Genomic DNA, 23,007 nt, shown 5'->3' on the forward strand with positions numbered 1-23,007 from the left:
CACTGTTCGTTTTCTCATAAATGTCAACAAATCTCTCCGCGTTAACAAATAATACAATCCCGTAACCGTTTTTCTCGACACCTTAGGAAATCCCACCGCGGGTCGGTGCTCATATTTCACAGCCTAGTTAAGCGATAATTTTCACGTCGCCGCATAAACAATTCGCCTCGCTAATTCATCCCGAGCTATCGCCTATTTATCTCCTCTTAATCCCATACGGAATATTCAATGTAAACGGTAAACTTGAAAGAAACACTATCGCTATCGTCCTCTCTAAATCAATCCTCGCCAAGCCACGTAGAAACACCTGTGGATCTCGTTTCGTGAATCGTTTAACGGCTATCGGGATTTGCCGGAGTAGCCAACGACCAATGAACAATGGAATCACGAGTTAGATAAAAAGAGAGGAACAGTGGGCGCGCACGTATCGTCAGCCGAAATTCCAATCGGTGAAATCGGTAGTCGTTAGTCCCGCGTCGAATTCGATCGGATTTGAATGGCGGCAGTCGCCGTTTCCAGAGGAGAAAGAGACGGTCGGTTGGCGGGAGCGGAACCGACGAATGAGCGGACGTGGAAGAGAGGAAGGTGGAAAGGAACGGACAGACGGATGGCCGGGTAACCCAGATTGCATCAGTCCAGCCGATCCCGCGAAGACTCGTCAGTACCGAGTCGACCGTCGCGCTTGATTCTCGATCGTTCGTTCTGCGCCCCGCTGTGATCCGACGATCGCTGAGAAACACCTGGACCTGGACCACACCGTACGATCAATACCGAAGATCGTTTCATCGAGATCGAGGGAAGGGTTGATGTCATCTACGCGTTGTGACAGTGAGTACACCGACCACTCGCGGCCAGACACGTCTCGAATCAAGGATTCCTACGATGAATCAGAGTGGCAGGTCACCGAGAGTCCCCCAACACCGGTAGATCTCGTAAAAAGTACCCATAGTAGCCTCAGAGAGTCGTGTAGAGCCAAGTTCCAAGGACAGTAGTAACACTGATCCCTCGTTACGGATAATTTTCAAATGAGAAACTCTAGTGATTAATTAGAGTGGCAGGTTCCTGATAATCATTCTATATGGCTGAATTCTATAACAAATACCAAGAATACCTGGAGGGTCGTGTAGAGTCAGGTTAGATCGTTCCAGACGCGCCGTGACAGTGAGTACATTGGCCCCTCGTGGCAGACACTTTCAGTATCGAGGATTCTAACGATCGATCGGGCTAGCAGGTCTCCGAGAGTCCTTCAACACAGGTGAATATTATAAAAAGTATCAAGTACACCTGTAGGGTCATGTAGAGTTAGGTTAGATCGTTCCAAACGCGCCGTGATAGTGAGTACACTCGTCCTTAGTGACAGACATTTTCGATATCAAGGATTCTACCGATTAATCGGACTAGCAGGTCTCCGAGAGTCCTTCAACACAGGTGAATATTATAAAAAATAGCAAGTACACCTGTAGGGTTGTATAGAGTTAGGTTAGATCGTTCCAGACGCGCCGTGATAGTGAGTACCCTCGTCCTTAGTGACAGACATTTTCGATATCAAGGATTCTACCGATTAATCGAACTAGCAGGTCTCCGAGAGTCCTTCAACACAGATGAATACTATAGAAAGTACCAAGTGCACCTGTAGGGTTGTATAGAGTTAGGTTAGATCGTTCCAGACGCGCTGTGACAGTGACCTCTCGTGGCAGACATCTCTCGAATCGTGAATACTACCGATCAGTTAAACCGGCAGGTCCCTTACAGTCGTCCAACACGCGTGAATCCCATAGAAAGACCCGATACTCTACAAGGATTGTGCAGAATCAGGTTCGATGGTTTCAGGAGGACGTCGAGTGAGCTCAGCGGACCGAGATGCAGCTGTCTTTCGGCGGTAAAAGTAGCTAGCCGCGCGTGAGACAGAGCGAGGAGTCAGCCGAGAGAAAGAGAGAGGACAGTGTCTAGCTAGAGGAGATCATGGTTGGACCGAGAGACGGCGCGATCCTGGTGATCTTGGGGTTCGCGTGGCTCCAAGTGGCGGTTGGGGTCAAGGACCACGCGGCGGCCTTGAACGAGACCGATCATCCAACGAACGACGATCCCATCGCGAACGAGGTGTCGTTTTCCAACGAGATACTGGACCATCCGCATAGAATGCCGGGGAAACCGAGCAAGTTCGATTTGAACGCGAGTCAAACGATTGAGATCGACGACGACAGGTCGCGTTACCAGATCGAGTCGATCGAGGCGGTGAACGCCACCGTGTCTCCCACGGAGTCCACACGGAAGGACCTTATCCAGCTGATGGACCGGCTGTCCGCCATCGACGCGTACAACGTGACGGAGAGCGTGCAGATTGTACGGAACCATGGCTCCGTGGCGAGGAGAGACGAAAAAGGTAACGACGGGACAGACGCAAGCCTACTCGATAAAGTACGCCGGTACGCCAGAGAACACGTGGTAAAGATACGTCTGAGCCAGGAGTTAATTCCTGCCAGAAAAGCTAGAACCTTCTTCAACGGTGAGTTCACGGAACGTCGAGTCACGCTTTCGTAACTTGCGTATGTTGTGTTGTTAAACCCCTCGGGTACGTCGATGTTGCTATGGAGGGACTCCCTCCACTGTCGCCTTCGCGAACGATTCGAGATTTGCTTTGTCGCTGGTGTTCGCTGGAATGTGGCGAACTTGTAGGCGGGCCTTGATCGTGGCTCGTGTTTTCGACGAGGACCGCTGGGAATGTTACAGGGGCCCCGGGACCGTGGCTCGGGAAAGTGGGGGACACGTTTTTGAGTCGACTTTCTCGAAACGAGAATAGCGACATGGTAGAGGAAGTGAAAGAGAAAAGCAAACGGAAGTTAGAAATCCGCTTTCATACCTGGGTATTTTTACTGGTTCGTCAAACTCGAGGTCTTTCGGGAGGGGGAGGGGGGATTTGTTGGGTATTAGCTTCTCGCACTTGCATCGATTGAACTCGATGCAGGATCGATGTTTCGTTTAACGAGATTCGAGAGATCTATGAACTGGATTAGAATTTTCTGATGTTTCTCGCGCAGAGTTCTCTCAAGGTTCTTTTTATTGTACAATGGACACTGGATGTGCATTTGTAAATATGTACGTATTAATGTGATCGTTGTTATTCATTTTAAATTTAAGGAATTTCACTATTTTCATGTACGAGGTGAACCGATAAGAACTGCTGTTTGAAATGTCTCGTCTGTTGATTCGGTCAAAAAATATTTTGTACGAATTGCGTTGTATTCGAGAGGATCCATTCAAGTAATGTTTGTTTAATTTTTTGTGTCTTATATTTTTTGGAGATATCAAGGAAATCTTGAAATATGTTCTTAAGACCATCTGAAGATCAGTGTCATTTAAAAACTGAAGGTCACTTTGGTATCTCTAAAAATATAAGACTGTAAGAATTTAAAAATTCGTTCAATGGACTCCCTTGAATACAATATTACATTTACTGGATAGCGAGATATTTCAAATGGCAATTCTCACTCACCCTGAATACCTAACAAACCAAGTAATGGAAAAAATAGTTGTCTTGGAAACCATTGTACGCATTACGTACAGTCTATAACCGTGAGAAGTAAAAAAATTCTTTTGTTAGACGTTTTACACGATTTGCACAATTCTTCTTGTCCATTTTGGTACTGAGACTACAATAAATAAAACCTTGAGTACACCCGTCGCGGTCGAAACTTTGAAAACAGTAAACTGTTTCGCGTAATTCAATTTATTGAAAAATAATTTTAATCTACCTTAGCGTATTCCCAACGATATTCTCACGTGATTTAATTTATCGAAAAATAATTTTAATCTACCTTAGTGTATTCCCAACGATATTCGAGATCAAGTATTGATATGGAACTACATTCGAAAGTTCGTTGAGTTCTCGACTGCGAATTGTTAAAGTATTCGTCGAGTGTCATGGGGTCGGTTGCCATGGTCAAGGCCCAAATACGCTTTGAAACTAAAAACGAATCATGTATATACACGCAGCTCTGTGTTTGTCAGAGTGTACGATCGTAATAACAATAGAATGCAACGACTGCGTCGTATATAATGAGAAATCGACGCACGAAAAATGGACGCTTTTCACATCACTGATTGGCTTTCTCTGTGTGCGCTGAAAACGGTTAACGAGGCTTGGTCACACCGCTGATTGGCAAATACATGTACGTTCGGCTTGATACCGCGCGTGCGCGTTGATCACGAGCACCGAATTGGAATTGGTTGCGCCGATTCTAAATTTCAACGAGTGATTTTCAGCTCGGCGTTATGGAGCGCGTGAAACCGAGGACGAGAGAATAGGCTGGCTGCAGCATGGCTTTCAGGACTAACCACAGGGCTTTAATTTGCTGGTACTTTTGCTTTCAGCCATCTTTCAGGGAAAGAGTACCTTTTTAACAGGATTCGGACTTGGTTTTCTAGCGTTTGGCCTGAAGAAGCTGCTGCTACCGTTGATTTTCGGTGTGCAGATCATTAAGAGCATTCTGCTGGCGCTCTTCCTGCCCAGCATCATCGGCAGTGTCGGTAATATACTTGGTAAAGGTGCGTAACAACACTAAATGCAATTAACCCTTTGCAGAGATACTTTTCCAAAGAGCAGATTTATCGTTATTGAAATTAAACGAGATTTTCTGTGGATAAATTTGAGTATTTAGAACCTCGAGGAACAATTCGACACATTTTTCATAGCGAGTGACCCTAATGATACGTTGCTCGATAAGTTTTGTCGTTCGATAAGAAATGGAGCTATTAGGTTCGTCGTTTCATTTTTCGAAAGATGGTACTACTGTTTGATGAACATGTGTGAAGTTTCGTGTAAAGATCTGTCGATTCGTTCGTATATTTACAGTTATTCAAAGTAGAAGTGTCATGGTATTTTTTAACAAAAAACGACAAAACTTATCGAACAATCTAGATTCAATGTCCCTTGGTAAGGTACTAAATTATCTTGTATCTGTGGATGGTTAGAATACTTTTGTTACTTCCGAATATATGTTTCTTTCTGACCATTTGATACTTTACTTTTTAACTCAGAACGACCACATTGATCAATTTTATTTGCATTATTATAACGAGGAAACATATACAAGTTTAAGTATATGAAAATATGATACATGGTAGAGAAAGCAAGGTGCGAAAGGAAAAGAAAAATTACAATTACAATTATCGTGATATAAGAAACGAAACTTATTTATCTTTAGATTTCCGTGCTATAGTATACGAGGTTTCGTATGCATTATAATTTACCTCGAAGAAATGTCGAGTTTACTTGTATTGGATCAATAAATCGATCGATTTCACCATCTTTACGTAACCTTGATCGTTTGTTCGAAGCAATTTCAAGAATGACCTTGAAATCTGTACACCTGTGACCTTGACAAATTTTCAATAATACAGTACCTCTTTTGACAGTATCCTAAGAAGAAATCATTATAATTATTTAGTTTGATTACGACAAATGAATCAATTGTGTCTAATAGAATTTTGTTACATGCTTAGTGTGAAATGAATAGTACGTCAATAGTATTGGAAACGATCACGGTGTTGATTAACGTTCTTTCAACTGCAGGTGTTTCAACGTTTGCGCAATCGTCGCATACCACCGCGCAACCGGAAGAGAATTTCGAGTTCAAGGACAATTCCGATCTCTACAACGACGATTACCTAACGCGACAGCCAGTAGGGACGTTACCTGCCTCGGCGATGTACGATGAGGGCATGATGCAAAAGAACCCGGAAATTTCGTCACGATACTCGTTCGTCGATCCCAGAATAACTCATGCTAACGCGATTTCGGATCGATACTACACCAGACACGTGGCTGCTAATGGATTGTCCAAGAAGCAAGACTTCAAGGTAATCTATTCTATTTTTCTATTTTCATCTCTATCTTGGACCTGGTTCTCCCGCAATCTGCTCATTTACTGGTCTCCAAATGAATTTCTCAATAGGTCGCTCGATAAGTTCTGTCGTTCGATAAGAAACGGAGCTATTAGGTTCGTCGTTTTATTTTCCTAAAGATGGTACTACTGTTTGATGAACATGTGAAGTTTCATGTAGATCGGTCGACTCGTTCGTACATTCAAAATTGAAGCGTCACGGTATCTTTTTACAATGGAAAAGACGACAAAACTTATCGAACCAACTACTAGCCTTTGTCAAAATAAAAGAAATCCTTCCAAGAAGCTTATTATTTACCTCGAGTATCGATTGACTAATATACACGAAGCGTATTCAACAAAAATAATTCATACTGCACCCCTTATTTCCCAATTATTCTTTCCAAAATATTCTCACCTAACCTAAGCCTAGAATTAACTGATCGATAAAATAAAGAAGCCTTTCTGAGAGACTCACGTCACAGTAAGATCGCACCAGCTTCTTCACTAGCTGATCGTTCTTGTTGTTCCTCGAAATCACTCCGTTTCGCTGTACTTGTATTTATTTATTAAACACGAGGACGGTGACTCTTGATCCTGGGTCTTCATAAACACTGTTGATCGCAACGGCAGGTGTTCCACGAGATCCCGACCAGCTCGCTGATGCTTACCAACTACGATCCCTTCTATTCTCCGCTGTTGTCACGTCTCGACGCTGTCTTCTCCCGATTGGGTCACACGACGGAGGGCTGCAGGGAGTACGCGGTGTGCGCGATGTATCGAAGCCCAGCTCGTTACGCACCCTACTCGAATCTGGTCTCCGCGCAGCTGTCCAGAGAGCTGAACGAGCTACGAAGGCCCAGCAGCGACAATCCCGATGTGCTACGGTTCTTCCGATACATGAAGGCCGCGAAGGACGGCCAAGATGGCGTGAAGTGCGAGGACGCGTACACGAATTGCGCTGTGGCGCGCGAGGACGAGGCTCTCAGACAGAATCAGGCCATCCTGGCAACCTACCAGGACATCGACAAACTGGTCCACGCGAGGAAGCTCTAGAAAAGGATCTCTCGAGGCCTTTGGAGTTGCTTTTCAGCGAACGACAGCACGAATCCTAGGACTGAAAGACTGATCGAAGGACGTTTCTGTGTTTTTGTCGGTAGCATTGTCGAGGGACGATACTTTTTGTCTGATAGTCGGTATGCAGGTACGGGAGAATCCCTCTGACGAAATTGTGTGTTAAATTTCAGCAGCTGCTGAGGACAGGAACTTAGGGTAGGATGCAAGGGAGGTCTAGTTATCTCGAGTCAAACTCTTTTGTTAGTGGTGGATACTATTGTAGTTTGTGGTCTCATGGATCAATGAAGTTGTAGACTTAGATTCGATGGAACTTTGAATGTCCTAAGAGCAAACATTTTTAAGATTGGAAGCTTGGGCTCTTGTATCTCGTACTCGATGATTTTAAAAGGCGAGAGGATTAGTTATTGTGAGTGAAATTTTCATGGTAGTTGTGCACGCTACGAGGTAGATGTTTTCAGTTCGTTGTTTCTGATCATTGACGAAATCTTCGGTACACAATTCACGTTTAAAGGTACGAGGGAGCCTCGGGAAGGTTTTTCGTGGATAATTATAGAACCGAGGTTGTAGGTCGTACAAGTAGCGCGGAACTGGACCGACTGTGGTTATTTATAAGCGAAGTTGAGGTAGTTGGACCGATTTGGAGCCCAGATTCGATGGCTACGAGAGATTAGTGCTCCAGAAACCTGGCAACTCGAGTGTAGATAAATGTATAATGGGGCACTCGGTTATTTGGGTAGATTGCTTAAATTGGATGTTTATTTCACTGGGTCGGTTTTATTCACTTTGTGGTTGGAGTATATGGGTATGGGATTTCGGATATGTGGGTATATGGACGTTGAGTTGGTTTGTGTATTTACGAATTCTAATGTTCGATTGGCGAAAGATCTTTTGAGACGTGTAGATATTTGGGACACGCTCTATGCGGGCATTGAAATCTCCATGTACAGTATGTTCGAAGGTAAGTGTCTTTTACGATAACCTTTAAACTACCGATTTTACGAAATATCGATAGAGGGAAAATTTGTTCCATTTTTCCTGTAAAATTTGATGGAGGGGGAACAATATTTTTATCTTTATTCGTTGAGGGTTATTTCAAGGTCAATTTGATTTTTTCGAACGGCTTGTTATACCTTTTTATTAGTATTATATTGGACAAAAAAGAAACGAATTTAGGGGGGTGTGAAATGGCATTGTACCAGATCATACGAGATCGGAAATCATGCTTTCATTACGAGGAAGATGCTTATTTCATTCTTAATCTTCTGCGACATTAATTGTTATTCAAGAAAAATGTTTAGTATGCCATCTAAAGAAATTAAATTAACCTTGAAACATTCTTCAAAAAATGAAAATAAAAATATCATTATTATCCCGTCATATCCTACTAGAAAAATAGAAAAGTTCCTCTACCTTCATCCCATTGAATCAGTAGTTTAGCTGTTATTTAAATCATATATCGAGACATCCTGTACATTACAGATGTAGGATCTTAACACACATTTGCATATCCAGTTATTCCAGGTATCGGAAGTTTCTCTTCTTAAATGTTTGTGCTCTTAGTCTTACCATCATTTAGACATTCACCTCATTGTATAAATATGTCAAACATTCTAGACTTAGGTATCGAAGCCTCCATAAGAAAATATTTATATTCAAAGATATTGGATGATAAAAGTATCTTTTTCTAGATATCGACAAATTTTTAATTGCCCAGATAATGATACCACAAAATTCGAATAATCATTCTATCGGAGAAAATGAATAACAAATATAGAATAAAACTTTCTTCTTACAATGTATATGTGCCTCGAAAAATATTCAAAATCGATTTTCTTGTAAGCAATGCGTAGAACCAAAAAATTGTATATTATATTTTCGATCGATTTTCTCATGTAGAATGATCACCTCGAGAGTCGTATCTATCAGTTACCAGACAACCTATATTTCAAAGACTCGCAGTATCTCGAGAGTCATCCTACCTGCATACCGACATCGGGTTATCGTTTTCAAAGTTGTAAAAGTATATTCTTCCGAATCAGTGCGGTCACGGTTGACTTTGTGATCGGTTATCGTTCGAACAATCCATACAACCGATGTCCCAAAACCAGGACCCGAAGACGCTCATCGTCAGTCACAGAATCATTTCGTGCCGTTCGAGAGGTTGACAGCGAGACGAAGAAACGATGACGACTACATCGACCACGGTGATAACGGTACATGCTATCCAGCTAGATTAGTGTATACATCATCGTTGGTATTCAAATGTGACGTTGTTGCGTAATAGATGGCTTGTCGAGGGCAGATACTGGTTCACGTGAACGTGAAAGCTTCAAGAAGATTCCGAGCAGCTTTCAGCGTGTATATTATATTGGAAGAGGGACTTCAGAAAATATTGCGTATTCGAAGACTTTAATTTATTGAGTAATAAGTGGAACAGAACGTAACCTCGAGCATGACGATTTGAGGTGTTCTGAAAGCAGGTCTCTGCAATGCCATATTTATTTGAATGCAAACCAGGCACACCTATGTACGATTGATGCCGTTGTTGTCGGTTTGACGCGTGTAATTTCAATTTTCTTCGTAATTCATTTCTAAACACAAAGAACACGAATAATGAAAACGTGATTGAATTCACGACAGCTTCGATCTCTCAAAGAAGAGATTCAACCTTCTCAAGGACACTGGCGCGCACGTACGTTGAATTATTCTTTAACATTGTGCCTCAGAGGTGAACGTGAACGAAATTGTGAGTAAATATTCTCGATTAAATTTCTCAGTAACGTAACGTGGCAACTTTGTCGAGAAATTGACAGCGTGTTACAATTTTCCAAAAGTGATAGAAAAAAATAATTCGCAATACTTTCTGGGACACTCTGATAAATAACACGCTGAATCGAACGTTTCCAGGTACAAGCTTCCCCTCGACTCGGCCTAATGCATACTGTCGCGGAACATCGTGGCGTCGCGACGTCGACGACGCCCCGATCTTCCGAACGACGGGGCCCGTGGCGATTCACCATTTAGCGATAATTACAGCACCGTAGTGAATTATCGGTACAACGCGGAGCCCGGGACCGTGACGCCATTTTAATTTATCACTAAACCCTCCTCCCCCTGGTCCCTCTGAAAATCCCGCGTCGCCCGGCGCTCCGCGAGATTAGTGTATTTATTTCGCGTGCGTTAATTTATTAATCGTCCCCCACTTCCCTGAACGAGTCAATTGTTCATTTATTTATTCGAGCAGGACGAGCCGCGTCCATGTGTACAGTGCGCCAATAAATGCTGTGACTCCGAAACGAAAATTTTTTTTTCTTTTTTTTTTTTTTCTTAAATCAGTTTAGGAGTTACGCAATGGAAGATACTCAGAGGAATATCGCGTCGACGCGTGTAACCGGATTGGATCTATTCCAGCTCCAGTGAAATTTACGTTTACGAAACGACGGCGGACACGTAAGGGCCTTAACGAACATTAACGCGAAAAATACATGTAGAAGTCGCGGGAGAAAACGAAAGGATGACGCACACGGTTGATCATTGGATCACGAAGGAAAGTTCAACTCCATCTCGTTCTTCGCTGTTCCTCGTCCCCCTTTGTTCGAAACCGTCCTGTTCCGGTACCTACATCCGGGCGACCGCTTTCACTTTCGATTTTTAAGCGTCCTTTTCCCCCCCACTCCGTCCGTCGGGCCCGCCGGGCTCCGTTGGGCCCAGCGACCGACCCACGGATCCTTCCCCCACCACCGCCAGCGACGGTGTTCGTATAAATGAGACGGCTGAACGCCGGCGGATGCGTCTCATTGATCCAGGTTCATCCTCCCGAGGTTATTGGTCGTGATTAATACCTGTAACGCGAGCACGGGGCCTCTTGACTGCGAGATAAGGTGAGAATGGCGCCCCACGGCGAGTGTAAACTTTGTTAATATCGACTCGCAGGGCGTTTTAGGGTAGGATGGGTGCTTCGAGTTCGGGACGAGACTATTTGCGTTCGTTCGCGAAGACTTTGAATCAACGATTGTGTATGTGGCAAAGTTGAAATTCATCCGATTTAAACTTTTCGACGGTGATCTTATTCTTCTTAACATTGGTTCTGTTTGACGTATACCACTTTGATATCGGATTTTCGATTGTAGATACAACAGAAATTGGAGTTCCGTAGATTCCGATCAAGAAGCGAAGGTTGCAATGTTATCAATTATAATTGTAATTTTCAAAATTAATGTCTCGTGTTCTGGGAAATTTAACAAAATTTGCTCGGGATAATATTCGAAACCAGAAATTCTTGAAACTCTCGAACGTTTAGAAAGTCTTTGTTTAGAAACGTGAAAATCTCTGATTCTAATAATCTTGAAAATCAGATAATTATTGAATTACGTCATTTTTCGTTTGCACGGCTGTTAAAATCGAGGGTAGGTTTAAAATAATAAGAAAATGTTTTTCCAAATAGAGAATTTATTAAGAAATTGTCAATAATTAACAATCTCGTGTAAGAGGTCGTTGGATTTAGATATTTTAATATTTCTAAAGAAACGTTTTTTAAATATTCAAGACTTTCAGAAATATTCGAAATTCACGGATGTCCCGAGCGTATTACTATAGATCTCATAATTAGTCTTAGAAGTCACGTTTTGAGTAAAATTACTACAATAGATTTTTCCCTACGACAATACTTTATTACTGATTCAGTGTACTTGGTTCGATGTGAAATTGTCAGCGAATAATTTGAACTATGTAATTTCTGTCTAGAATACTATAGATTAAGTCATTGTTAATCCCAAAGATCGATATTGACAGTTGTATCTAGAGTACGGTAACCGTTGCAGATTTTCTGCAACGTTTACACTTTCTCTACCTCATGGTCTTACGTGCAATCCGGTTCAGAGGATAAATTATTCAAATGTCCTTCCTAATTTAAAACCAGCACATCAAGCGAGAACAATCATAGTACCAGTGATTATCTTCCATTTCTTGTATCAAAAATTCCAAATTCTCCAAGAATCTTCCTTTTAAGAATCTATTCTCGGTCCATCGACCTCGATACCTGTCTGCCCTTCTCCTAAAACCTCGACACTTTCACGAGTCTGTAACGATCAAGATGAAATCGTATTAGAGTGTAGTCTATACCCCAGTTAGAAGTTATGGAAAATTCGGGACTCGTACCGTTGATCGCTGCGTCGATCGGTGTAACGAATGCCGCGCACGCGCGACCGGAATACAAGGTTACGGACCCGATTCCACGCCAACCGAGGCCTCCCATTGGTTCGAGGGGTTAACGGCACTTCGGTACTCACCGTGCAGCTACGCTCGTAGTTGCTCGCCGATAGACATTGAGTGCGGTTCGTGAGTCACGAGCGTCGTTTTCTTCTCCCTCCCATCGAACCCGTGAAACGATGTCGTTCGTTGACGCGTCCCGAAAATCGATCAGTTGACGAACATCGCCAAGACATCGACGTCGATTTTTTTCACTTGGAACCGATCAATCTGAAATCGTCGACTCCCTTATTTCCTGTCAATCTACGGAACAATTTCGTCATGTATCTACGCATTACGATATATTTTCTCATCGTTTGATCGACGTGTACGAACCGGGTGATACGAAGTCGCACACGACCGTGTGGTATGCGCGAGCCTCGTTATAAGTGCGTGAGAATCGGTGTCGATAAAGAGATGTGACTGCAGGTACGACGTTCAGGCGAGCAGCATGCGACTAGCGCCGTTCCTGGTAACTCATGGTCTGGTGTTGTTGTGGATGCTGTTGGTACCCTGTCAGTCGGTTACCTTCGAGGATGAACCTGCCAGTGACCAATCCGAGGGACGTGGTAAGTGATTTTAGTTCGAGTTTTCGCTCCTCGGGATTTCAAGTTCGTGTAGGAGGGTTTCGATTAAGTTAGGGTTTTCGAACAACGCGACCAATTAGATATTAGTTTATTAGACGACTTATTAATTTTAGTGCCAATTACTCGCGCACTGTACTGTCCCCAATTTCAAGTTCCTTTAGTTAGAATATTTCTCACGAAGATGAAGAATTGTTTTTGCTGTTAAATAACTCGTAATTAGATATTGATCGGGTCAATCGATGTGGTGTTTTGAAAAATTTGTTAATTGTGGCGTAAACTACTCGCGTATTGCGTCGCCTCCAATTTTAAGTTTCTCTAAGTACTGCATATGAAATAGTTGGCAGTGAATTGATAACGATAGAAAGGAAAATAATACATGTTCTTTATATTGGCAGCGAATATTAATTTATTAGAGAGTAAACAATAAAGATGACATTTTCTTTGGTACGATAATACACGAGTGAATGAAACAACCTATAGGATGACTTAGACTGATTACCAATCGTTTCTTCCAGATAACCAAGTGCCAAATCCTCAAGAACAGGTGTCTCTCAATAGAACCAGACAGGGGAAGGGTATTTTCGATTGGATCGGTCTAGGAACGGGACGAAACGTTGATCCTTATATGGCGAAAACAAATAAAGGTTGTTTGAACGGTGACCTAGCAGAATGTTTCAAGTCCCAAGCGTTGAGTTACTTCACCGACTTCTTCGACCAACAACACTACGATCTAAACGATTACGTCAAAGTCGTGAGAATGTCGCGGGACGTGGTGAAGGAAGTAAATCGTCAGCCGTACGAATACTCGACAGAAGCAAGGTAACCTTGGCTCGAAAGTTCATTCGTAGCTATTTGGAGACACCGAGAAAAGATATATCACGGTAGAAAATCGGAAATTAAATTTCAGGTTCACTGTCCTGATCCTCTGTAATATAGTAAATAAACTTTTCACTCGAACGATTTGTACTATTGTAAACATCGTACGGAAATTATTGAGAGTTTTGTAAGACTAGTCCAAAATGTGATACACGATAATTCCAATCATCAGAGTCCTCAGCTTTATGGTTTCAGTACCCCATAGCGTCGAATCTTCGATCCTTTGCAATAAAAAAATTCAAATCTACATACTTTAAAAAGCACATTACTCGAATCGAGATCAAACCTAGAATCTTGTTCGATTCTTTGAGAAAGTTTTTAATTTTTACAACGTTATCAGAATTGCTATAAAGTATAAGAAACAAATTAGGAACAATTTTTCCCTGGTGAACGCTTACATCAACGTCTTTTTTTATTTCAGATCCAGTGACTCCGAGTGGGAACAGCTCGTGAAGTTTGCCCTAAGAAAAGCCGAGAAGTTCGTGAAAACCGTGGCCATCGAGTTGCACATACCGTCCTCAGAAACTGGTGACAACGAGGTCTACGCACCTAGGTTCTTGGACGAGATTGCCGACGAGATCGACACGCTGGAGAACAAAAAGGACACTCTATTTTGTGAGCATTCTCTTCTCCATTTTCCAAGGCTCGACCAACAACTAATATAATATTCATTTCTCACAGCCCGCCATCAGCTGAAGAAACTGCTCATCCCGATGCTGATCGTTTTGAAACTGTTCAAACTGAAGCTGCTCTTATTTCTGCCACTGATACTGGGTCTGGCGTCTTTCAAGAAGTTCCTCGGCTTCCTGGCGATCGTGATACCGGGTCTGATCGGTTTCTTTAAACTCTATAAGCCTCTCACGCAGAATTATCATCCCCCTGTGTATAGTCAGAGCGGTATTGGCTACCCTTACTACAAGGAGAATGTTAATAGCTATCCTTACGCCGATCAGAATGCCCATCATGCTCCTGAGTACCAAGGAAGTTACCATAGGGACTCTGTGCCCTATGGTCAGGACCTCGCTTATCGAGGCTACCAGGAGTACCAATCGTAAGGTAGCTCAATAATTGTGAATCATATTGTACAATCAATTTTGTTGATGTGGAAGGATCTGGATTACCCGATGAACCTAGTATTATGGGGATCTGTGTTGCTATACTTGGGGGATCTGATTTATTGTTGTTTCCATGGTTGTAACTACTTTGTGTTGTCGGATGCTAGAGGTGCTCGAGTTTGGAGGCATCAGTATTTTTATTTTCTGTTATAGCAGTTATATCTGAACCATTTATCAGTTACTTGAGGGGTTGATGAAGACGAATGTATAGAAAGTCCATAAATGTTTGCGATTGAGACTCAATGGACTTATGGTGAAATAAGTTGGTGAACCTCTCTAGTTGTTTCTATCCATATACTTTGGTGTGCTCTCTTATATTTCGCTCGATCGATGTGAAATTATTGTGAAAAATTATGAAGATTCGCACTGCTGCACGAGATTGCCATTTTTAAGCGATGTGTTATTTAGCAATTAGGTAGCGTGTAGGAATAACGGCCATGTTTGATTCGTGGAGTGTCGAAGATCCTATTAAGTTGTATATATTGCTTAATTGCGAATGTAGATACTTGTGGAATCACTCGTAGGTAAAATTCTACGCGTGTAAGATTATTTATTCTGTAGGTTATTTAAAAAATTATACGTAGGTTTATTTTACCAACAAATGTTAATGAATCCTAGTAATTAAGTACTAAGTCGCTGATTCAACGATCCACGTTTTCACTTGGAGTTAATCGATAAACTAAAGAAGACTTACTTAACTTATTCATCTGAAACAAATTTATTTCTGCAGACACAATGTACAGTAAAAACTACTTTTCGTTTAATTCATTAAGTCGACACTAATAATAGATTAAAATCCTTTACTCTTTGATAATAAATGTTTTAAAAGACGCAGGAAATCGATGAAGGTTATTCAATGTCATTGAGGTTATTCAGGTCAGGCAGTGGTGAGTGATCACTGTGTCATGGAACTTGACTGCATCAGATGCCTTTCTATAGTGAGGCAGGAAAAGAAAGTATGAATTATTATAAATTTCCATATCTATTTAATTTTCTACTGAAATTCTTGCAAATTTTATCCTTTCGTTTTTAAAAACGGACTAATGTATCGATTACACAGGTCGTGTAATACGTAGGTATGACTATATAATGTAATATGATCGAAACACAGTGTTTATACAAAGTGTAAACCACTTTCTTAACATTATAATAATATCAGAGGTGCCAACAAGACTCTCGTTTCCCTATTCATCATTGTAGTTTCAGCGATTTGTTGATAACAGTCCACGGTATCCGACGAAACGGAAATTGTAGTTGAACTGGGTCACCGGAAATGGAAAACGAAATCTTAAAGGTGGATCAGTAACATTGGCAACAGTCATCTGGTTTAACTAAGACGTATAGCGCAACGAGATAACGGGTACTTAATACAAAAAATTAGTGTCCTAATTTGATTTTCTGTTTTATTTTTCGTAAATTTTTTTTATATCGAAATTACGCTGCTGACACGTCGTAGAAAGTTAATTCCTCGTCGACACGCGATTGGTTCTCGTTTTTTCTAACTGACAAGTGGAATTTGCATCTTGGAATATCTTTTTCGAATTTAAAAATATTCAATTAGTTTCGGATAAATATCAAAGAACTCTAATGGAATTTATACAACAGATTATATCTATTTTATTTGCGAGTGATTTTCTCATACATATATAATTTTGGACGAAATGAATTTTTGTTAATTTTCAGCAACTTGAATATTTGCATCTAGAGAAATAATTTTTTTCTCGGTTAAGAATTGAATAAAAATACCATTGTTTCGTTCGTTTCGGATCGATTTTCAGCAACGAATGGTTTTCTAATCGCAGCTGGTTCCAACACCCAATAATTATCTTAATTCTATCCGTTCGACTAGAATCGGTGCCGTTTAATGGCGCTTGAAAATGGCCCGAAAGTGGTTTTACGATGCATTCCAGAAATATCTGACCTCGGTGCATCCGATTTCCCGTTTTCTTGCATTTCTGCGACCCGCCATTAATTTTCCCAACCGGAAGTCGTGGGAAAACGGGGCCATCGACCGCCGCGCGAACCGATTATCTTTCAAAGCCACGCCCGCCCATTCCGTTTTGATCGCGCCGATTTAACGTAAATTATCGTTGATGTCGATAAAATATTGCTTCGACAATGCGAGAGAAAATCGCATACATCGTCTACCAGTTCTTTCTTTTTTGAAACAACCTCGTGTTGAAAGGCCAACTATTCTGGATTGAGGCTGAAATAAACAAATTTTCACCAAGTCGACTCCAATTTCGTAGCACCGTTAATCATAGTAAACGGTTCGTCGAGTTTCAGGAATAAAAATGTTCTCCTTGAACCTATCGAAGGAAAAGTAGAAAAAAAAATTTGGCGAGTTAACTTTTTATTTTTTAGACTGAATCGTTTAAATCGATCCCCTCGAATGTCTCGGAAACTATTTATTATATAAAATGAATGTTTCGTACGAAAGTTATATGGTTTTTGCGGGAAAATAATTTAGAGGGTTAGAATTTTTTTATGAACGTATAGAGGATGACCAAAGGACAAGTTTGTTTTCTTTTACGAATGTATATGTTTTTTGACACACTTATCAATCTAGTTCGTCCTTTTTTTTTAAGTATTGAGCTATTTTTGTCGAAAAATCATTCGTTGAGGAGATACAAAAAATACAGTTTATCGAGAAGGGGATAGAGAGAGAATAAACTTTTTTATTCAGGTCGGAGAACGTATTACTGGTAGAAGTTTGCAATATTGAAATTTAAATATTTTCTTAACTAATTGTCTTTCGATTTGATAGTTTCTTTTTTATAGGAAATAACGAGTCGGATGAACTAGTGTATCAATGAAACATATGTATTCTTCTTTTTAATATTTTTTACAGAGCCGTTTAACGACACCGCAGATTCAGTCGTTTATCGTTTACTTCGAGTATTAATTAATGCACGGAGCAATTATCTTTTCGAAAGACGAAATAAATCACGCGCGATTGTAGGTTAGATTTCAATTACTTGTCTACGCGTGGAGAGTAGCTTCTAAAATTACTGTTTTCATCGGCGCGATCTACCTGTATCCGCATTTTACACCTTTACTCGGCTGAAAATGTCACGTGGAGTATGTCACCAGGAAAACACGCGACATGAAACCACATATTTATAAGACTCTACCAATAACATCAATTTCTCATTCTTTACTGGGAATTTCTCTTACCAGAATTATTTTTCTGAGTTTTCTCTGTGCTATTATTTCGCGACATTGAATCATCGAGAAATTGGTATAGATACTATCAGGATGCAGGTGACACGATTGACACGTAGTTTGTCACAGTTATTAAATAACTAAACGCTGTTACCAAATGGTACTCATCATAGATCAATTCTTTATAAATTCTTTTAGTGCCACGAAATGACAGATTTAGAATCATTTTTACACGATTTCATAAATTTCGTGTTAATTTTATTCAGTACGGTATGAAAAAAATTGCTTACTATACAGGAGGGGGAACAAAATAATTTATACCATATAATATACCTTTCCGTACCAAACAATTTTATCAAACTATAATTAATTATAATTAATTATAATTAATTATAATTAATTTAGCATCAAATAATGTTTTCTATACAACTTTAAATCTCATGACAATTTAAAGATAAATGAAAATATTTTCAGGTCCATACTACATAGCTGGATTTCTATATTTCTTTCCATCTTAAATTTCTATTTTTTCAAACATTCTTGTCGTTAAATTTAACGTGTACGCATAAATTCTATAATCCATACACTCTCAATTTGTTCTAAAAAATCTGAAAATCTGCTCGGAATGCAATAAAACGTGCTGGTCGAATGCTACGATTGTTATCATACATTTTAGTGTTAATAGAAGTCGACATCTGAATGGACTTCATCGTCGTTTACGTATTCTTTTCTTATTTTCTCCGCGCGACAACGGCGTGACAAGCGATTCGAAGTGACGATCAAACCGCGCGTGAAAATCTCGTCGCCAGTTCTATCTTCTCTCTCTCTCTCTCTTTCTTTTACTCGCTCTCTTTCTACCTCTTTCTCACAGGTGCAAAAGAGGGAACGAAGATGGACGCGACGCAACCGGTTCGATGCGATTCTCACTCGCGATCCAGAGAATCGGATGGAACGGACCTGTTGACCAAGTGGCCTCATTTGATCAGAAGACCGGAAGCGGTCTGCCGTCCCCCTGAGGCGATACACAGAAAACACGGAAAGCCATGGTACATTGGCGTTGCAAAAAACCGGCGATTGTGCGAACCAGTTTAGCAAGGGATCCCCACAATGAAATCGCGCGCACCCGTCACAACCACGGTGGTCGTTTGGCGGTGTTCCTTTGAGCGTTCGAGGAATTTGAAAACCGCGAGGAGAGAGCCAATTGGGATTAAATGTATGCTGACGAGCTCGTGAAAGGAATTATGGTAATCGTATTGTTCTATGAATATTCACCGGCACAGTTGAACGGTCCATTGACAATTTACACGTTTCGGTGAAATTATCGAGTACAAATGTTTACTAATAAGTAGTGGAGAAGTAGCTTTATTTAAATATTTTTTAAAGTTTTCGACGATACATAAGCTGAAAACTTCTCGAGTTGAAAGTTTCTCAAGTTGAGGGCTTTTTAAGTTGAGAGCTTTTCAAGTTGGAAGTTTCTCAATTTGGAGGCTTTTTAAGTTGAGGTCCTCTTAAGTTAAGGGCTTCCAAAGTTAAAAGTTTCGTGAGAAAAAGCTATATTTGAGAGCTTCTCAAATAGATAGCTTTTCAAGTTGAGGTCTTGTCAAGTTGGAAGCTTTCTAAGTCGGGAGTTTGTCAAGTTGAGAGCTTTTCAAGTTGAGGGCTTGTCAAGTTGGAAGCTTTCTAAGTTGAGAGTTTGTCAAGTTGAGAGCTTTTCAAGTTAAGGGCTTGTCAAGTGGGAAGCTTCTCAAGGTGGGGGCTTTTCAAGTTGAAGGCTTTTTAAGTTGAGGTCCTTTTATGTTAAGGGCTTCCAAAGTTAAAAGTTTTATAAGAGAAAGCTCTATTTGAGAGCTTTTCAAGTTGAGGGATTGTCAAGTTGGAAGCTTTCTAAGTTGAGAGTTTGTCAAGTTGAGAGCTTTTCAAGTTAAGGGCTTGTCAAGTGGGAAGCTTCTCAAGGTGGGGGCTTTTCAAGTTGAAGGCTTTTTAAGTTGAGGTCCTCTTAAGTTAAGGGCTTCCAAAGTTAAAAGTTTCGTGAGAAAAAGCTATATTTGAGAGCTTCTCAAATAGATAGCTTTTCAAGTTGAGGTCTTGTCAAGTTGGAAGCTTTCTAAGTCGGGAGTTTGTCAAGTTGAGAGCTTTTCAAGTTGAGGGCTTGTCAAGTTGGAAGCTTTCTAAGTTGAGAGTTTGTCAAGTTGAGAGCTTTTCAAGTTAAGGGCTTGTCAAGTGGGAAGCTTCTCAAGGTGGGGGCTTTTCAAGTTGAAGGCTTTTTAAGTTGAGGTCCTTTTATGTTAAGGGCTTCCAAAGTTAAAAGTTTTATAAGAGAAAGCTCTATTTGAGAGCTTTTCAAGTTGAGGGATTGTCAAGTTGGAAGCTTTCTAAGTTGAGAGTTTGTCAAGTTGAGAGCTTTTCAAGTTAAGGGCTTGTCAAGTGGGAAGCTTCTCAAGGTGGGGGCTTTTCAAGTTGAAGGCTTTTTAAGTTGAGGTCCTTTTATGTTAAGGGGTTCCAAAGTTAAAAGTTTTGTAAGAGAAAGCTCTATTTGAGAGCTTTTTAAGTTGAGGGCTTGTCAAGTTGGAAGTTTTTTAAGTTGAGATTTTGTCAAGTTGAGAGCTTTTCAATTTGAGGGCTTGTCAAGTTGGAAGCTTCTCAAGGTGGGGGTTTTTCAAGTTGGAGGTTTTTTTAATTTGAGGTCCTTTTATGTTAAGAGCTTCCAAAGTTAAAAGTTTCATAAGAGAAAGCTTTATTTGACAGCTTCTCAAATTGAAGGCCTCTCAAATTGGTGACTTTATCAAGTTGAAAATTTCTCAAATTGGGGGCTTTTTAAATTAAGGGCTTTTCAAGTTAAAAGCTTCTTAAGAGAAAGCTCTATTTAAGAGTTTTTCAAGTTAAAGGTTTCTTAAATTGAGTATTTCTTATGATGAGGACTTTTCGAGGCGAGAGCTTTTCAAGTTGAGGACTTCTCAAATAGAGCACTTCGTAAGTTAAGAGCTTTTCAAGTTGAAGCCTTCACAAGTTGAAGTTTTCTGAAGTCGAAGACTTCTGAAATTTTTACAATATTTGTTTCTTAAACAAATTTTAAATAATTTTACGTCTCTCTTTTGATGATGCTCTCCCGTACTTAATATAACTAAATGTATTGAAGCTAGAGAAGACTTTTCATGTTCATTGATCTCTTTTAGTAATAAAGTAAATAAATGACAGAAGAGTACATATAGATTAAGGAAAGTCCTCTTGTTCGATCGAGAATGTAAGAAAAAACTACAATAATATCTTCCCCGGAATGTACTTTGAAACCTGTCCAAGAAATGATGGAAGACCTCAAATTGCAGCGATCGTTACTTCGACGATCAGTTGCAAATAAATTACTCCTCGCGAATCTTGTTGAAAACTTATTTTACCGCATAGATTAGCGAAGATTAAGTACCGAAGCGAAGCAAAATGTGACGTACTTTAATGTTACGATTTTGTTTCTTTGGATTCCTGTAGCTCAACGGATCAGAATTCCTCCGTAGAGACTTTATTTCCATCGTAAAAACTACCGTACTGAATTCCAGTACCCTTTTCATAAAAATTCTACCGGTAAACTACGGAGGATTAAACGGGGTTAAGTTACGAGCCAATGGAATAAAACTCGACACACCTTCGTATAGGAATACCATCGGGCTAGCGATTACTCTCATCTCGGTTGCTTTTGGTTAATTTGATTTGGTAAAAAAAATTTGTATTTTCTTTAGAACGTCTCTGAATTCTTTCGTTCACACAGTCGTCATCAATTTTAGACAAGAAAAGTTGTCATTAGTTATTCCAAGGTAAATTTAAGCCGATTAAAAATAGTACTATATTTAGTTATTTTTTAAAATAATTGAGCACTTTTCTTGCGGTTTATATATAAAATTGGACAGAATTTTATTAGTTTATACTCTATTATATAAATATTTTGTCTCGATATATTTTCTATATGAAAATATTAGCGTATTCGCCATTATGTACAGTACGCGAGCGAAAAGATTGCATTCGAAGTTACGGTGGATTCTATTCGTTCAAGAGCTATCTGCTTAGGAGCATACGGGAGGGTCACACCCCTGAGAAGATTACCCATGAACGATTAAAATCCACTCTAACCCCAGATGCAATCTTCTCTTCTGGGTACAGTACATTGCGCAGCAAAAATTGTACAAATTGCATACAAGTCATTTCTACAAATTTGACCAAGTTTGGATGTTATTGATCTATTGTGCGACACCAAATTACTTCAAACAATTAATTCTTTGTTATTATATTGCATTATATTTCGAATCGGTGTTATTGTTTCTAGACAATTTATTTCAAATGTCAAAGATTTTCCCATCGACTAAGGGAGAATCAAACATCGAGTCGCCATCGAAGCAAAAGAACCGAATGGTCGAACTCGAGGTTCGTCGGTTCGCAATGGTCGAGCGCGTTGACGTCTACCTGTTTCGTTAACTTTCTCCCGGTAACCTTGTTCCCTCATTTTTTCCCCTGACGCGTTACCGTTCGTGTCGGCGGTTTTTAGCGCGCTCGTTCCGCGACTCGGTCGCAGGAAAGTTCGCGACTCGAGTTCACACCCCTCGAACATGACGTAAAACAGTCACGTTCAAGTTCGAAATTAATCGTTCTTTAATGATTTTTAAAAGAAATGTTTTTACACTTTCTTAAATAACATTATGTCATATTCTTCTTAGAGATAGCACCGTTTCGCACACACGAAATCACGAACCTAGAATATCAACTCATCGGGGATAAAATTCGGAGAAATTGTGGTTCAAGTGTGCAATGAATAAGATTTCGTTCAATTTGATCTTTATTAGGAAAGATAGAAAAACAGTTTAGTTAACTTCATCGTACAAAACTCAAGTCTCGTCAAAATTTATTTGAAACATTTTTCGAATTTTCACAAGCAGCAAATATATACCAGAAAAGTGAACAAACTGCAAGAGGTAACTATCACTATCTATTCTTCCTCAAAATTGAAACAGGTCTTAGAACGAGAATGTAATACTTGAATACAAAGTTTTGTTCAAATCCAGTGATTCGTTTAGATGC

The 23,007-nt window shown here is 40.3% G+C and overlaps 2 protein-coding genes across 2 annotated transcripts; both read left to right on the forward strand.

The window, feature by feature from the left end:
• The first annotated feature begins 662 nt into the window (after positions 1-662).
• Positions 663-6,963, forward strand: Osi24 (Protein). The gene is made up of 5 exons (XM_076318495.1): positions 663-828; positions 1,831-2,506; positions 4,426-4,545; positions 5,573-5,859; positions 6,516-6,963. The coding sequence occupies exons 2-5, from the start codon at positions 1,963-1,965 to the stop codon at positions 6,936-6,938; spliced, it is 1,374 nt and encodes a 457-aa protein (XP_076174610.1). The 5' UTR covers positions 663-828; positions 1,831-1,962; the 3' UTR covers positions 6,939-6,963.
• Positions 6,964-11,456: 4,493 nt separating this feature from the next.
• Positions 11,457-16,040, forward strand: Osi2 (DUF1676 domain-containing protein Osi2). Its single transcript, XM_076318496.1, has 4 exons — positions 11,457-12,775; positions 13,309-13,612; positions 14,091-14,284; positions 14,351-16,040. The coding sequence occupies exons 1-4, from the start codon at positions 12,658-12,660 to the stop codon at positions 14,722-14,724; spliced, it is 990 nt and encodes a 329-aa protein (XP_076174611.1). The 5' UTR covers positions 11,457-12,657; the 3' UTR covers positions 14,725-16,040.
• The last annotated feature ends 6,967 nt before the right edge of the window (positions 16,041-23,007 follow it).

The sequence above is a fragment of the Ptiloglossa arizonensis genome, chromosome 8 (genome assembly GCF_051014685.1).
Source record: "Ptiloglossa arizonensis isolate GNS036 chromosome 8, iyPtiAriz1_principal, whole genome shotgun sequence".
NCBI classification, from domain to species: Eukaryota; Metazoa; Arthropoda; class Insecta; order Hymenoptera; family Colletidae; genus Ptiloglossa; species Ptiloglossa arizonensis.